At 48.0% G+C, this 16823-nt stretch overlaps 1 protein-coding gene across 5 annotated transcripts; it reads left to right on the top strand.

Moving 5' to 3' along the window:
* Positions 1-1648: 1648 nt before the first annotated feature.
* RPIA (ribose 5-phosphate isomerase A) lies at positions 1649-16534 on the top strand. 5 transcript variants are annotated; one of them, NR_173989.1, is made up of 11 exons: positions 1649-1913; positions 4803-4863; positions 6508-6563; positions 7633-7753; positions 8556-8726; positions 9202-9261; positions 10466-10530; positions 10643-10711; positions 11214-11355; positions 12644-12743; positions 15309-16534. NR_173989.1 is itself a non-coding variant. In NM_001031170.2 (9 exons), exons 1-9 carry the CDS (start codon positions 1728-1730, stop codon positions 15404-15406), a joined length of 837 nt encoding a protein of 278 aa, NP_001026341.2. In that variant the 5' UTR covers positions 1649-1727; the 3' UTR covers positions 15407-16534. The 5 variants fall into 5 exon arrangements, 1 of the variants encoding a protein (NP_001026341.2); NR_173986.1 differs by having other exon boundaries at positions 8566-8726; positions 8845-9261; NR_173988.1 differs by lacking the exons at positions 7633-7753; positions 8556-8726 and having other exon boundaries at positions 9075-9261.
* The last annotated feature ends 289 nt before the right edge of the window (positions 16535-16823 follow it).

A 16823-nucleotide genomic window follows, 5' to 3' on the forward strand; every position in this document is an offset into this window, starting at 1 on the left:
GAAACTGCTCTTGTTGCCTTTGTGGCAAGGCGAATCAGTTCAGCACAGGGTCAGGGGCATGCCAGAGCCGGTGCAATCTGTATACCCAGGACCAGAGTGCATGGCGGGTGGAGGGAGTAAAGAGCAGAATCTTGTCTTTTTGTCAACAGCAAGCTGTTATCTCAGCTACTGTGTAATTTCCTAACATGTAATTTCAGCCTCAGAGGCAGGATTTAGCACTCGGAATCGTACAGCCTGGGAGTCCATGCTTCTCTGCTCTTCAGTGTGGCATTTTGCTAAGGTTAACATCCTGTTGGACAAGGAAAACGTCTGTTCAAACAAAGCAGGTTCAAGCATCTGCCTCTGTGCTGAAGCAGAGATGAGTGTGGCTCCCAGAGAGGCTTTGACAAGGGACAAACACGGGCTTGTACAAAATGATTTTGAGCCATTTGCAGATAGAGCTGGTTGTCACTCAAGGGAAATCCATTTCTCAAAGGTCTTGTGCTCTCTTTTTTTTTTTTGTGCATAAGCAATTCTCAGCACACCATATGTTAAATATTCTGGGAAAGATTGTCTCGTGCTCACTGGATCTGCAAGCTACTGGGATAAAATGACCAGGAAAGTTCGTTGCCAGCTAACAGAAATCTCCAAACCACCAGTCACATGCCCTTAATAGCAAGTCACCTGCTCTGTACAGAAAGGTAAGGCCTTAACTCACACAGATAAGCCTGGGTAATGATAATAGAGCCTTTGTTGAAAGAACACCCCATTGTTCAAAGACTGGTGTGCCTGCCCAGGGAAAACAAAAGGAAACGTTTCCAGCCTTTAAAAATCACAGCAGAATTGGAGAGGTTGGCAACAAAACAAGTCAGTCATGCATAGATTTTTTTTTTTTTTAAGTCAACAGCAGCTTTTCTGTTGTGCAAATCAAACAGGGATCGTTCTCTGCTCATTGTGCTCTGACCTTGTACCTGCAACTCCCATCAGCCTCAGTGCAATTGCAGCATAGAGGTTTTTTTTTACCGAGATGCCTGTGCCTGGTCCCTGAAAGAAGACTTCCATCAGGTTTTATGCTGTCTTGTGAGTTCTGCTTGGCACCTGCATAAGTTCTTTTTTTATGATAAGGGTGGCGAGGCACTGGTACAGGTTGCCCGGAGAGGTGGTGGGTGCACATCCCTGGAGACACTCAAGGTCAGGCTGGACAGGGCTCTGAGCACCTGATGGAGCTGTGGATGTTTGTGTTCACTGCAGGGGGGTTGGACTCGATGGCCTTCAAGGTCCCTTCCAACATCTCCCCATCTCTCCTGTAGGGAGTACCCTTTAGGTACTGGAAGGCCACACTGAAGTCTCACCAGCGCTTTCTCTCCTTCAGGCTGAACACTCCCAGCCTGTCTCCACAGCAGAGGCACTCCATCCTCTGCACATTCCCACGTCTTCCTCTGGATCCTCTCCTACGTCTCCAGGTCCTTGTGGCGCTGGGGGCTCAGGGGAAACACTTCCGTGCGCCCTACAGGAGAACCCCAACCCTCCATCCTCAGTGGCAAACCGCGGTACAGACGCGTTGCCGTGCCGTGCCGCGTTCAGTCATGCATTGTGGGAGCTGTAGTCCGCAGCTTGCCGCACTACAAGTCCCAGCCTCCCGAAGGAGGAGGAGGAGGACGGCGAGGAGGAGGAGTAAGAAAGGGAGCCGGCTCGGCCCAGGCCTGCAGCCCGCACGGGAGAGCCCCCCGGGGGCGGGCCGCGGCGGCATGCGGCTCCCCGTCCGGCTCGGCCCGCTCCGCAGCACGCCCCTGGCTGCCCGGCCGCCGGGGAGGGGCAGGGCCAGGGCCAGGGCCGGCGGGCGGAGAGCCTTCAGCCGCGGGCGGCCCGGCGGTACCATGGCTGAGGAGGCCAAGAGGCTGGCAGCCTGCGCGGCGGTGGACAAGCACGTCCAGGTGAGGCACCCGGGGCTTCTCATCCCCTGCCCTCCCTGCTTCGCCGTGGGGCAGCCCGAGTTAGGAGCCAGGTCTCGTGCCTCCTAACTTTCCCCGTGCCCACCGCTCTGAGCTGGAACTCGGGGAAAAGCTCGGGCTAAAGCGACTGTCCCAAACCTTAGGGTGCTCTGAGCCCTGACCAGGGGTGCTCCCAGTCCTCTGCTGGGCTGTAATCATTCCCTCCGTGCTGGTGGGACACCAGCTGTGCAGGCTGATGGTGAGCGCTTGGATGGTCAATGGTTAAAGCTGAGTGGTGGCTTATCAGAATGTTTGCTGTGCAAGCTGTGTTGCAAGAGCAGTGATGAAAGGGCATCAAGGCTCTGCCAAGGAACCCGATGTGAGCATTGAGGGGAAAAAAACCCAGACCCATTAAGCTCCATGCTGTCCCATAAATATTTCACTTATTTTACAGCCTTTTCTTCCTCCTCCAAAGCTGTCTGGGTGATGGGATCAGCTCCTGGCTGAAAGCAAACCTTGGAGTTGTACACTTCGGGTTTTGCAGCAAAATGCAACTCCTAAGTCTGGGCTTTTGCGCTGTTCTGTGGTTAAGCAAACTTATAGTGATGTTTCTGTCTGCATCCCAACTGATTAAAGTTGAGGGTTTGGTCAACGATTCAGTAAAATAGGCAGCAGTGGGAGTAGCATTACAATATTTGCTGTGTGAGTTGGTATGAAGCAATGGCGGAGAAGCAAGTTTGGAGTCCCCACTGAACAGCTGGATACTCTCAGCTATTGCAGTAGATCTGTTTCCTCTTTGGCTTCTATCAGAAGGGTGCAGCTGCTTTTTACAACAGCTTTGTGCATGGCCGTTGCTATCACTGTTAGCAGAAGGAGCCGTGTAATCTTCAGAAATGCTGACTTCAGAAACACAGCTGCAGGCTCCATGTGGAAGATGCTGCTGTGTTCAAGCTTAGTTGTGTAGGACAAGTCTCTCCTGCTCGACTCTGGCGTTAGGGTTGTTATCCGTGCTCGCACCCATCCCAAAGAGCAGCTCCTTGGGAAGCCCATGGCAGAACTTGTGAGGAACTGGGGGGATTCACAGAGGAGAGCTTTTTGTCTCTTTTTCTTTTTTTAATTTAATTAAAGGTAGGCATAAGTACCACAGTGGACTGAAGATCCCTAAGAGGAAAATGAGGCTCTCACTGTCCCTTTAAGGCACTCAAGAAGCTGTCCCAGCCCTTGGAGTTGAGGGCAAGGAGTCCAAACTGCCTCCTACATGGCCAAAACAAGCCTTGCTCCTCTTCCCTTGCAGCTGTTGTGCTTGGCTCCAGCAGGTGAAACTCAGAAACACGGGTGCTGTAGGGTTTCTCCTGTAGTAGTGTTGCTGGCAGTGTTGCAAGCATATGGCTGTGACCTGTTGCTTTCCCCTTTTGCAGAGTCACGGTGGTTAGGAAGGGCTGGAGCTGTTGTGTGCTGGGTTTCTGAGAACTGTTATGTTTTTTCTAAGCTTTCAATGTGCAGAAGGAAGGGAAATCATTAATCCTGGGGGACTGCAATGCCTTGAGCCCCACCTTTCCAGGCAGGCTCACGTCCCATTAACATTTCAGTTGATCAAAATGCTGTAGCTGTGGCATTGTCCACAACTTGTTGCACATGGAGGATAGTTCCTAAGCTGCTTAACATCCGAGAAGTGACACTCAGCAGCTCTGTGCCTGCAACTCCAGCTGGGTTGAAATTGAGCATCTGAAGTCTCTGTAGTGATGTTGTGCCTCCTTAAGTCAATTTCAGCTTTGGATCCCATCCAAAGAAGGGGCAATTACACTGAAAATGAGTGTATAAGAGGCAGCAGGTAACTCTGGCTGGATGGGAAGTTGAGAGGATAATAACTGCAGACTTTTATAGAGCATCCTCTTGGGAAGTAATAAATCCATGCAACCTCAGCCTGTGGCATGCTTTGGAAGCATGTCTGTGTTGTGGATGAAGCCACAGTGATCTGTAAGCCAGACCAGAAGCAGAGAAAGCCCAGGGCTGAGCTGTGATCCTCTCCAGCACACACTGCCAGGCTCGCCCATCTTTCAAGTGTCACTGGACTCTCTTGCAGCCAGTTACACGCTTCTAGCGGATGGTGTTCATTATCCTCTAGTAACCGCTGCTCTCCTCTTTGCATCCGTACTGTTAATAACAATACTGTTGGCAGCAGCCCGGCACTATTACTGTGTGGCTTCTTTGGGAGATGTTATCTTGAGGTTGTTTCAGCTTTTTCCTCTGTGGGTTGTGTGGAGCTCCTGGCTTTCCAGCAGGAGCACTCCAGATGGAGTGCTGTGTTGCCTGCCACTGTGCTGCAGAACTGATGGTTTCCTATCGCCTGCTTTCAAAAGGAAAAGGCTTGTCCCGTGCCAGGGCTGGGGCTTGTTTCAAAGTTGCTGCTGGCTAGCAGCACTCAGAGACTGAGCTGCCAGTTCCTGTGCAAGCATAGTGATGTGGAAGTTGTGGAAGTGGTTCTCAGACTGCTTCCTCTGCACTGGGTTTTTGTGGGGGAGGAAAAGCCTTGCTTGCTTTTACTGACCTCATCACAGTCCCTCAAGGATTAGTTGGAATTCAAACTCTGATGTACTGGTGCTGAGGCTGCCAGTAACCAGCAGTGAGCGTGCATTGAACGCCTCAAGAACCAGAGCACAGTGGTGCTTCGTGACCACGTGTCCTTTAAGAACGGGGTGAGTTGCTTAAAATCTCACAGCCACCCCCTCCTAGAGCAAACAGCAGCCCTGCCATTCTGGAGAGAGTTCCTTTCCGTGTCTAAAGCATGCTAATACACTTTGTCCCCTTGCATGTATCCAGAATACAGAGTCTGTTGGGAAAAGGAGAAGAGGCCCTGTTAACAGCTCTCCTCCGTCTCTCTTTGATTTGCAGAACAACCAAGTTCTTGGCATCGGAAGTGGTTCTACGATTGTCCACGCAGTGCATCGATTAGGTAGGATGCTCCCCTGCTGCAGGAAGTCCTCTTGTCCAGCTGCCCTCAGCTAATTGAAAACCAACCCTAAATAATCAGGACTGGGAGCTCATGCTTTAGGGGTATTCACCCACTGCTTTGTCCTTGAAGCTGAAGGTTCGTGCTTTAAATTGATTGCACATGGAGACCTGAGCAGGGAATGGTTTCCTTGATTTTGCTTGGCAGGGCTGAGCTTTGCCACCTGCTCTCCCGGGAGGGCCAGGGAATGAACTTTACTGGCACCCACTGCAAACTGGAGCTAAAAACCTCCCGTTTCGTTCCAACTCTGCCATGTCTTGACTTGCTTTGTGGCTTTGGGCCATGCAGCTGCTCTGCTTCTGTTAATACATTTGTATGCAGCTCATGCTGCTTGCTTACATCCATGATATTCACACTGAGGGTCCTGCTGAGGCGTAAACAGAACAAGGGTTGAAATCTTGCTGCACCTTTTTTATACCCTACAGCTAGGTTGATCTGCTGGCCCTGAGGGGCTAGTTAGCTCAAGATGTCATTCAGAATATTTCAGCCTCTTTGCAAAATATTCAAGAGAGGGAAATGCTATTTTGCAAAGCGGATGTGAAGATAATTATCATCAAGCCTCATTACAGAGGGTATTGAAGTCTAAAGTTTCTTTTCAGTCTTGGGGCTCCTGTTTAGAAGCAGAGCTCAGAGTGCCCTGCCTGCGTAACCCCAGCTCTTTGGGCAGAGCTGGCCCAGAGCAGGGCTTAGCACTGAGCAAAGGAAACATGGGATCAGGGTGGGACCTGCTTGTTTGTACCCACACCACCCCACGCACAGATTTGTCTGGGAGGTGGCTAGAGATCTGCCATTCAGCTGTCTGAGTTTGGCTCAGTGTTACAGCCGTTCTCCACTTCAACACTGATCCATCTCTAAACAAATGCAACTTTTTGAGTCTACTGAGATTAGAGTTCTAACAGCACATGGCCCTGTGTATTGCATTTTAACCATGGCAGCGGGGTTGCCTGGGAGTTTACAGCCCACCTCTTTGCTCTGTTGCTGACTCTCAGGCTCTTGGCTCATCCCTAAGCATTATATTTGCTAAAATAACATTTTGGCCGTAATTACATCTTAGTAATAGATTTTAGTCATTTGAGGTTAACCTGAGAGAGGAAGTATTTCTTCCCATTTAGTGCAATATTTTATTAGTCATTTGTCTGCTATATATTTAAACGTTTCATAAGAAGTGGACATGATGTCCCCAAGGCAACAAGCCAGAAAACCTCTCAGACAGCTGCTGCAGCTCTGTTTACAAGGAGCAGAGCAAAACCTGTCTAATGGAGCGCGAGTGGGAGTGGGGCTGAGTTCCCAGGTGATATTTTGCTGACAAAGCACAACCCTTCCTCTGTTGCTGGAGACACAAAGGTTAATGGCTGTGTGTCAGGGGCTGGGTTTAGATGGGTGTTCAAACATTTCTGTGAAAAGGGAGCCTTAGCTGTGCAGGGTGGCACCTGTTTGTGCTTTGAGCGTGACTGAGTTATTTGCAAGCCAAGCAAGTAATTGCAGTGATTCAGAGGGGCTGTTCTGAGCTGAGATTTCTTAAAGAGAAAGCTGGTGTGATTTTTATTCTGCAGCGAACAAACTGAATCTTCTGCTTTCTTCCTACAGCTGAGAGGGTTAAACAAGAGAACCTGTCAATTGTCTGCATCCCTACGTCTTTCCAGGTAGGCTCCTTCCTCCTTGTTTCTATTCCAGTCCAGGTGCTCACATACACGGTCATTCCTTTGACAGTGGTGAACCAAGCATGTAATGCAAAAATCTCCTTTGATTCCATATCAGGCCCTGAAAGCTGTACAAGTCTTGGTGCCAGCTTTTGTGTTTTCAAGACGAGCCTGACTGAGTACATCAACTGGGTTTTGCAAAACACTGCAGAAGAGACGTCAGCTTAATTTTTCCTTCACAGTGCAACTTTTGCAGAGATCAGTTCTTACCAACCTGGTTGTTGAGAAAGATGGTGGAGAGAGGGAGAATGTGGCTCAGTAGTAAAACATAGAGTTGCTCAGAAAGCTTTTGAGCTGCTTCCATGCCTTCAGGCAAATGGCTTTGCTCTCTCTGCCACATTTCCCCGAGGTGGAAATGTGCTGCTGATAAGCAGCTGTGCACCTTGTTCCCTTAGGGCAGGAAGAGGTGACATCACCAGCTGGCGGGACAGAGACCACCCGCAGGGTTTTCAAAGCTAGATGACAGAGCCCCAGTCAGTGAATTGGGCATTTATCCTTTTCTTGGTCATAGTGTGGATTGTAGGGTTGTACCTTTGTCCCCTGGAGGACTTACCATTACTTCTGCTTCATACATACACTGCAGTGGCAGTGTCTCTTCAATCTAAAGCGATCCCTACCTGGGGATGCGATCCCCACCTGGGTATGTCATGTACCATTTGAACCTAGGAAAGCTCCTTAGAGTTCGGTCGTTAGGTCTTATAGAAAATATTGATAGAGATCTCATGCTGACTGTGGGCTGGAGTCTTCCTTGCCTTGAAGTTTTCATGTAACATCAGAATTTCTTACCAGTCAAACAACATGGTTGGTGGTAAAGGGTAGAGGTAGATCTTCCACCTGCATGAGCACAAATCCCCCCAGCATGGGCCTGATTCATATCTTGTGCAGCCTCTTAGGCCTCATAGAATCTTCAAGGTTGTAAAAGGCCACTGAGATCATGTAGTCCAACCTCTACCAATTAGGAGTGAAGCATTCCCAAGTCAGCAAAACAGCATCTTATTTTCGCTATGTACAGGTGTAAATGGCTGCCTGAGGTCACTGGCAAGGAAGAATTGCTTTCAGTGGGCTTTTATTCTTCTCCCTTCCCTGTTGTAAGGTTGGGTTATTCCATCACCATCACTAAAGCTAGTGTCAGGGTAAGTACCCATCCCTTGGCTTTTGCATTGTTTCTTCTTTTCACCTGGATGCCTGCCAAGAGCATGGAGCAAAGCCGGTCTTGGCAACAACCTGTTACTCATCTGCTCCCAGAAGGACCCATCCTTCCAGCCAGCTAATGTGGTGCCTTGGACTGCATTGGGTTCCCAGTGCTGGGCAGTGAGGTTAACCTGGTACTTTGTGGGTAGACCAGCACTGCGCAGTTTCCGCCGCTTTGTCCCCTACTGTGGGAGCTCTGCTTTTGATTCCTGCCAGTCTGCTCTCATCACCTTGCAAGCAGAGAGCCTGAAGAGAGTCACCTTGTTTCCACACTGCTGACTCTGAGCCTGTTCAGGGTCTAACCTGCATGTACAGCACAGCGTTTTTCAATGCTTTCAGTTCCCAGATCCCTGAAATCTTTGTACATGAACACCATATTGTGAATGTAAGCCCACTGATGGCAGTCTTTTCTATTTTGTGAGCTCTTGTAGGGCAAGCCTAGTACATAGTCTGATCTAGAGCCCACAGCCCATGGGTTTTAAAACTGCATGCTAAGGAGTGCCACTGTAATGTAAAAGATTGGGGTTGTATCTCGTTGCTGGGACTACTCCTGGCTTTCTTGTAATTGTTTCCAGGATGCCAATACATGTAGCTGGTGCACTTTGTTAACAGGTGAAGCTTGGGATGAATTCTAGGCTGTGACACACGTTTCTCTGAATAGCCAAAGTTCAGCCTTGAGAAGATTTTCGTGCATGGTCTAACTCAGGCAGTGATTTGTAAGATGTAAAAGTTAACTCATTTCAGGTTCTGTAAGCTTGAACATCCATTTAAGAAGCCAATGAATGGACGTAAAGGAGCGTAACGCCAGGTGCTTTGTGTTTTGTTGCCACTAGAGGGAGCGTAACTCACAGCTGCTTTGAAATAAATATAGATCACACCAAAGAGCTGTTTCAGGAGGTGTCCCACACTTTTTCTGTGAGTTATGCTTTTATTTTTTGCTTTTCTGTTGTTTGTTTCTTTTCAGTATGAAAAACACTTTCATTGTTAGTCCCATGTGATGTAAATATTTTGTTTTCCTGCTCCCATTTTTCAGCCAAAGGAAATCAGGAGGGACTCGAGAATCCCATACCTGCCTTCACGCTTAAATGCAGGTGTCTCCCACCAGGCTGATAGCCCCATGCTATTCAGTATGGAGAGACCTGGATGCAGCCCCATCCCTTTGCATCTAAGCATTTCAGTTCAAATCAGCATTATTTTGATGAAAAAATTCTGGTCTGGAAGCATCATTTCCTCCATGCCATACCTTTCTGCTGCTGATTGCAGCCTCTCAGCAAGCTCAGGATGCAGCACTGCAGCCCCCATCCATGCGGCAGCGAGGAGAACAACACGACAAGTCTGATTTCCTTTCCTGCTGCTGGTAAATAGTGTTTGCTGTGTTCTTGGTGCACAGGCCCGTCAGCTGATCCTGCAGAATGGCTTAACACTAAGTGACCTGGACCGACATCCAGAGGTAAGTGAGACTGCAGGATTGAGACCTTACTGACCTCCCTCTAACCCGGTCCTTCATAAAGCTCCAGGCTCATCTGTCCTTGCTGAGGATAAAAACTGCAGAATGTGAGAGAACTGGCTTTGTTTCTTTTTTCCCTGAATGTAGTTTGCTCAAAGCTGTGGTCTGGCTGAAAGACTGGTTTATGGTGACTTGTAGGACCCAGGCCAGTGCAGAGCAGGAGCAGGAGTCCGTCCCTGTCTACTGAACCAGGCTCCTCCATTTTCCACAAACCAAAAATCACAGAATTGTAGAATCATAAAATATCCTGAGATGGAAGGGATATCCAAGGACCACAGGGTCCAAGCCCTGACTCCACACAGCACCACTCAAAATCCAAACCCTACGACTGAGAGCATTGTCCAGACTCTGCTTTAGCTCTGGCAACTTGGGGTCATGCCCAGTGCCCTGGGGAGCCTGTTCCATGCCCACCACCATATGAACCTTGTCCTAATGCCCAGCCTCTCCTGATGCAGCTCCATACCATTCTTCCAGGCTGTGTCACTGTCACCAGAGAGCAGAGCTCAGTGCTGCCCCTCTGCTCCCTGTGAGGAGCTGTAGGCTGTCCTGAGGCCTCCCCTCAGCCTCCCCTTCTTTAGGCTGAAGAAACCGAGGTACCTCTGGTACTCCTCACATCTCTTGCCCTCCAGAGCCTTCACCACCTTTGTAGCCTTGCTTTGGAGGCTCTCTGATGTTCATGTCCTTCTTATACTGTGGTGCCCCAAACTGCACACAGTGCTTGAGGTGAGGCTACAGATGCTCTAAAATCCCAACTGCAGATCCCGTGAGGTGGCCAAGAAGGGCAGTGCTCATCTCTGGATGGTCCCTTAAGATGACAAGTAGGGTGCTAAGCTGGTGACCTCCTCTTCCAGCCTGAGGCTTGCTGGCAGGGGATGTTGCATTGCTGAAGTGTTGTCACAAGCATTTTTGCCAGGAAACCCCAGCTGTCATGCTGATCCTTAGCTGAGAAGACTGGAGGCTGAAGAGACTTGCCTTGCAGGCCAACAGTTGGTTTTGTTTTGTTTCTTTTCTCAATTTTTGCATGCTTGTGGTTGAGCTGGGGCTGGTTTCCTTGGGTGGCTGACCAGACACTCATCTCTGGTTGGGCTGGCATAAACTCCAGTGAACCGGGTGTGGTTTTCACACTGAGTTTCTTGTCTTCCTACAGCTTGATGTTGCCATTGATGGAGCGGATGAGGTGGATTCTGATCTTAACCTTATCAAAGGAGGCGGGTGAGCCTTGCTGTTTGTGTGTCTGCATGTGGCACAGGTGCTGGGTGTCCTCTGAGCTGCACTGAGGAGCAGGCTAATGTTTTGTTGGTTTTTTTTTTTTCTTCTCTTGCAGTGGTTGCTTGACGCAGGAGAAAATAGTTGCAGGATATGCAAAATGCTTCATCGTTATTGCTGATTACAGGTAAAATATTACTATTCATTTTGTGGAAGTATTTGGTTGGCCCTGTGTTAGGCTGCTACAATCCTAGTGTGTCAGGGGAGCAAGAATAGGTGGAAATGAGCTTAACTCCTAGTGCTTCAGCAATTGAATTTGGCTTTTTTTTCTTCCTTAATTTTCATCTCAGCAGGCCTGCTTAGAAGTCAGCAGAGCTTGTGGGGAAAAGGCTGCTCTGCTTTTTCTGAGCATAGTGATTGTCAGCACGGAATAAATTTACCCTTCTGAGCATGCAGCCGCAGGGCTGTTGAAAACTTTCATCCTGCTTGTCCAAAATGTGTCAAAACAGGGCTTATGAGCAGAGCTTTGTGCACTAAACTGGTTCTTCCTACATGAATGCACATGCAAACTGATTGCCATGCCCTCCAGGGCCTTACACCTGAGCAGTCTTCAAGAAAGAATGTGATAAATGCATTGTTAATGGTGGTGACAATGTAATATCTGACACTGACCCCTCCTCAAACCTCAGGAAAAAATCAGAGAACCTCGGGGAGCAGTGGAAGAAGGGAATCCCTATTGAAGTCATCCCCATGGCTTACGTCCCTGTCACCAGAGCCCTGACCAAAAACTTCGGAGGTGCTGCAGAGCTGCGGATGGCTGTTAGCAAAGCAGTGAGTGTCCCTGATCCCTCCATGCCCAACGGAGCCACCTGAGTGTGGCCAAGAGGAAGATCTTTCATCTGATTAAATCTGGTTCCTTTAATTGTACTCAATGAACTGTGTGTTTAGATTTTGGGGTTGCTTGTGTCCCCCGGAGCAAGCAGCCCTGAACAGTGAGAAGAGGGGTGGCTGTTCTGTGTCAGAGGGCTGCTCTGTGTCTCTCCTTGGCCACAAACAACCTGCCATTCAGAGCACAGGTTGCTGTTTTTGTGGAAACACACTCTGTCCTGCTGGGTCCTCCATCTCACCCACAAATACTCAACTTGTTGCTCTGCAGCATGTTTAGAGGCTGGAGGGCAGTCTGTGTTACCAAAGTGTCTTGAGTTAGGTGGGCAGCTCCTGGAGACCCCAGGCTGCTGCGTGCCACACAGAATAATAGTGGACTGAAAATTGAACCTGCTTTGTCTACAGTGTCCTATCCTGGCTTGAGCAGTAGGGCTTGACCAATACATGTCATGTGGCAAAGGAAGAGGGGACTGTCTCCAGTTACAGCTGGAGCTAACGCCTGAAGGCTGAGCACTTTTAATATGTTTAATCCCCTGGCCCAAGGGGTTGAGGAGCTATATTTAGGAACCTGAGGATGCCAGTTGTCTTCCATGAACTCAAGACCAGCCTTGCTTTGGGAATGCAGATCCCAATGCTCCAGCGTGAGCTGTGTCCTTGGAGGATTCTGTGTCATGATATGGTCTTATGCCCTGGTCCTTCCTGGCATGTGTGGTTACAAACCTTGCTCAGGGTTGCTGAAACACCTTGTTCTCAGCCCCAGCTGTCTCATCTTTGTTGAAAGGACCCAACTCTGGGGCTTGAGAGAGTGCTGGGCACATCTGAGACACCAAAGGCCATCAATCCTTCAGCTCCAAAACCTCCCTATGGCATGCAGCAGCCCATCCTTATCACGGGGGTGCAGAAGTCGTGTTTTGGCTTCAATTGCATATAGTTGCCTGTTAAGGATATGCTTCTAGTTCTGCTCTTGTGAAAAGGATCCTCTAACCCAGTGATGAAATCCTATCAATTTTTCCAGCTTTTGTGTGATTATCTGTGAACTGTAGGCAGAAGAACGAGCTGTCTTGGGCAATGGTTTGACTTACAGGGTTATTGTTTGTACAGAGCAGTGGACTGTGCCCTTATTTACTCGAATTATGACTTTCTCTACACTGTTGCAGCAGGGATGGCTCCCGGTGTAAGGCTGTGCTTGGTACAACAGGAGCTTGTGGTGCTGACATATAGGTTTGCTTCCCAGGGCCCCGTGGTGACAGACAATGGGAACTTCATCCTGGACTGGAAGTTTGACAAGGTTCACGAGTGGAGCGAAGTGAACACTGCCATAAAAATGATACCAGGTAATGTCTGTGATGTTAAAGACCAAAAACTGCCTGAGGCTTGGTCTGTACTAGAAATCCCTGACCTTGGGAGCTTGGCTAGGAGCATGAGACCTGCTGTCCAGACCAGAGCTGTTTCTGGATCAAGGCCTGCCTGAGGGTGGGTGATACTTCAGCAAAGCAACATACAAAGGCTTGCTCAGCCCCATCTGGATATCTTGGCTGGATATCTTGGTGAAAGTCTGCTCTTGAATCTGGTTGGCTTTTGAGAGCATCTTATATATTCTCAGTTTATCCCAGATAGCTGTCTGCCCCCTACTGTGCACATCAGAGCTACCATTAGCTTCACTGCTCTTTGTCTTACCAGAGTACATAGGAACAGGTTGGGATCCTATTGCACCAACCTCCATGTCTGCACAAAGTAGCACCACGATTAGAATACAACACAGGGCAGAAGCCAAGCGTTTAGGCTGAGTGAAGTGTCCTTGATTACTTCAAGCTGCTTCTCTTTGTTAGCTCTGCTTCCCTCAATGCTTATTAGAAGGCTGATTTGCTGAAAACACACCCATCTCCTTTTCTCTGGATCTAGGAGCAAACTGCTGGTGTGTTACCTCTGCCTTGGCTTGTCCTGATGTCTTTGCAGTCTGAATAATTACCTGGCACTTGCTCACAGCTGACAGTAGATGGCAGGTTAAGACCTTTGGCAAGAGCTGATCTAAACAAACCAGTGTCTGATGTAAATAGACTGGTGGGTGCTGCTAGTCTGGGCTGTCCCTGGTGCAGTGCTCTGTACACTAATGCAGTTGCAGTCCATGACTATACAAATGTGCTTTATTAGAGCTCTTTCTGTGCGCAACAGAAACAGTGGCTGTTCCTGCAGAAACAAAACACAGCATCTTTTCATGGGCTTCTTCTTTCATCTCTCAGCCAGGAGGGATGAATGGGAAAGAGACAGCTTGTAGGTGGTTTCAGCATGCCATGGTTTAACCATGAGCTCAGAAATGAGCCTGCTAAGGGGAAAAGAGCATCTTCCCTACCCAGAAATGGAAGAGCAGAATTGTTAAAGCTCGGATATACTGGCGGTAACAGGGCTCTGTGCACTTTGCATGAGATAGCCTTGTCCTACCTTTTTTTTTCTTTAGCCTTCTTGGAGTAGGAATTGGATTTGGGGTTTGGCTGTGCAAGCAACCAATATGAGTGCTTACATACAGGTCCTGGATTGCAGCGGGAGTTGTTGGTGAAATGAGGGCTTGCCCAGCACACTTGGTGCTGGCTCTGAGCGTTGGTGGCCTCTGCCTCTGGGGGCCTTGGCAAGCTGAGTCCACCATCTGAAAGGACTCTGAGGGCTGCAGAGCTGTGCATCACTGTGAACTGCCAGCATTAGAGTTGTTTGAGGATTTCATGCGCTACAAAATAGAGGGAATGACATCCCCAGGCCATTTTTTCCTCTGTGTAAGGAAAGACCAACTGCATGAGCAACACTTTGATGCTCTTCTTTTTTTTCCTCTTCCTTGGTCTTTCGCTTTAAATCCATCTTGCCCTTAATTCCTCTTAATGTGATTAACTTTTCATAGGCTTTTCTGCAGTCCTAATATCTATGGTATCAAAGCCTTAATCGATGTGAGAAGCAGAATATTCTCCCCTCTCCCAGAGAAAGTTTCAGTGTGATTCATAGAATCATTAATGTTGAAAAAGACCTCTAAGATCATCCAATCCAACCACCAACCCATCCCCACCATGCCCACTAATGACGTCCTTCAGTGCTACATCTCTATAGCTCTTGAACACCTCCAGGGACAGTGACTTCCCTGGGCAGGCTATTCCAGTGCATCACCACTCTTTCAGAGAAGAATTTTTTCCAGATCTTTCCTAAGGAGTCTGATGCTGGATGGGAGCAAAGCCTGGAGGTTTTGTGCAAACCCACGCAGCTGGCTCATGTCTTCCATCTGCTTGGTTTGGAAGCTGCTAGCCTGAGTGGTTACAGGATCTGACTGTGACTCAGTGACCACTGTGAGGTTAGGAGCACCCCATAATTATGTAATTAAATTCAACCAAAAGTACATCGGCGAATGAGCCACAAATCAGATCTGCTTTGTCTTAACAGGAGGGGGAACAGTTGTTTACAAGGGTGGATAGTGATAGGACAAGGGGGAATGGTTTTAAACTGAGATAGGGGAGGTTTAGGTTGGATATTAGGAGGAAGTTTTTCACACAAAGGGTGGTGACACACTGGAACAGGTTGCCCAAGGAGGCTGTGGATGCCCCATCCCTGGAGGCATTCAAGGCCAGGCTGGATGTGGCTCTGGGCAGCCTGGTCTGGTGGTTGGTGACCCTGCACATAGCAGGGAGGTTGAAACTGGATGGTCATTGTGGTCCTTTTCAACCCAGGCCATTCTGTGATTCTGTGATTCTATGATTGTTCCGTACTTTGTGGAGAGAGTTTCCTCTGGGGTCAGCTGCAAGGAAAACACTTCCCAGATGCTCCCTGTGTGGCTGATGAAATGTCACCCACGTCGCACGCCTCTCAGAAGATTCCAGCACTGGTCTGGCTCTGGCACTAATTGGCTCATGAACTCTTGTTCCCAGGCGTGGTGGAGACGGGGCTGTTCATCGACATGGCGGAGGTGGTGTACTTTGGCATGGAGGACGGCTCGGTCAGTGTGCGGGAGAAGCAGCCTCGCTGATGGTGGCATTCTGCCCGCTCTGCTTTGCCTTCAGCCAGTTTGATTCAGCTGTCGTAACGGTGCCAACCTGACGTTATGCCTTAACGAGCAGCGGTTATCACAGAAGGTGGGCGGGGAGTTGATCAGAATCCGCTGATATGATACTGAATGTCTTTTGTAGAAAAACAAAACAAAACAAAACAAAAAGATTCTCTATTTCCAGATATATATATATATATTTTTACTTTACAAGAACGTTGTTCTTTTTTTAAAGAATCAGTTAAACGAATTGCTTTAACATTTTAATTTTATTTTCTAAGAAATATTTACCAAAAAAAAAAGAAAAAGAAAAAAGAATACTTTTTGGATTCTGTTGTTGTTTTTTGTTTTTCCTTTTATTGAACTGAACTTGAACCCTCCTGGTCGCTCTTAGTGCTCAGTGATTGATGTTACTATCCTAACACATCATCCTTAACTACCCTGGCTGGGAGGATGATGTACATAACGGGAGTGCATCCAGTTGGGACCTACTGATGCCTTATTTGGAACCTTTTTGGTTCAGTATTTTATGCCTTTTATTTTTCTATACCACTGTTTTTTAATAGTTCAGGATGTCTAGTTAATCATCTGTGCATATGACAAATCTCTGAGCCTGGGGACATTGTGGTCTCTGCATCCCTGTGTCTGGGATATTAATAGGGGCCTTTCTGGGGCCTCTGTGTGGAAGAGATGTTCATCCTTTGAGCCAAATTCTGTTCTACAACTGCATTAATCTAGTACCTCTGATTAAAGTCTGTTCCAGTAGCTGGAGATGTTCAGGATTTCATCCTTGTATAATGAGAGCAGAACTGGGCACTTGATGAAGTTTACAAAAGCACATTTGAGCATTTTAGGGCAGTGTTCAGTGGCAAATTATTTGGTTTGGAATGAAGGTTAATTATCACCTCTCGCAGCTGTTTGATTTGTAGAAGGATAGAGTGGAATGCAAAGGAAAACCGAGTCTTCCTGCCTGAATTTACCATATGTAGCAGGAGAGAGACACTCGTTCAATATATTGTTCTCTGTGTATAGGTGCTTTGCATGATTCTCGTGTCAAAATGCAAGCCCTCTTTTTGTGTTATATACATTGAAATAAAGAGCTGTCATAACAGGTGTGGTGGTAATTTCATTCTTAAGGTGACTATTTTGGGAACAACGCAAAATACTTGTTGAGACTAACCTGTGCTCTGGTTCCATTAAAAGCTTCTGTCTGCATTTTCCCCTTACACAGGCACTTCATCCAGACCCTGTTGCATTTGATTTCTTTTTGCTTAAGGTAAATACACTACATTATTTTAAATTAACCAGATTCTCTAACCATCACTTGTTAGTTGCAGCACTTGCCATGCACCTGTCTTAAATCTGCATGCCCGAAACCTGTGTGTGTAAAATATTTTTG

This window comes from Gallus gallus, chromosome 4 (genome assembly GCF_016699485.2).
Source record: "Gallus gallus isolate bGalGal1 chromosome 4, bGalGal1.mat.broiler.GRCg7b, whole genome shotgun sequence".
NCBI classification, from domain to species: Eukaryota; Metazoa; Chordata; class Aves; order Galliformes; family Phasianidae; genus Gallus; species Gallus gallus.

What these genes read in the sequence shown, in the direction of transcription:
- RPIA (NM_001031170.2), top strand. Translation starts at nt 1,728, where the DNA reads ATGCGGCTCCCCGTCCGGCTCGGCCCGCTCCGCAGCACGCCCCTGGCT. An exon ending in CCACGCAGTGCATCGATTAG is followed by an intron (nt 4,864 to 6,507) that starts GTAGGATGCTCC and finishes TTCTTCCTACAG; the next exon opens with CTGAGAGGGTTAAACAAGAG. An exon ending in AACCTTATCAAAGGAGGCGG is followed by an intron (nt 10,531 to 10,642) that starts GTGAGCCTTGCT and finishes CTTCTCTTGCAG; the next exon opens with TGGTTGCTTGACGCAGGAGA.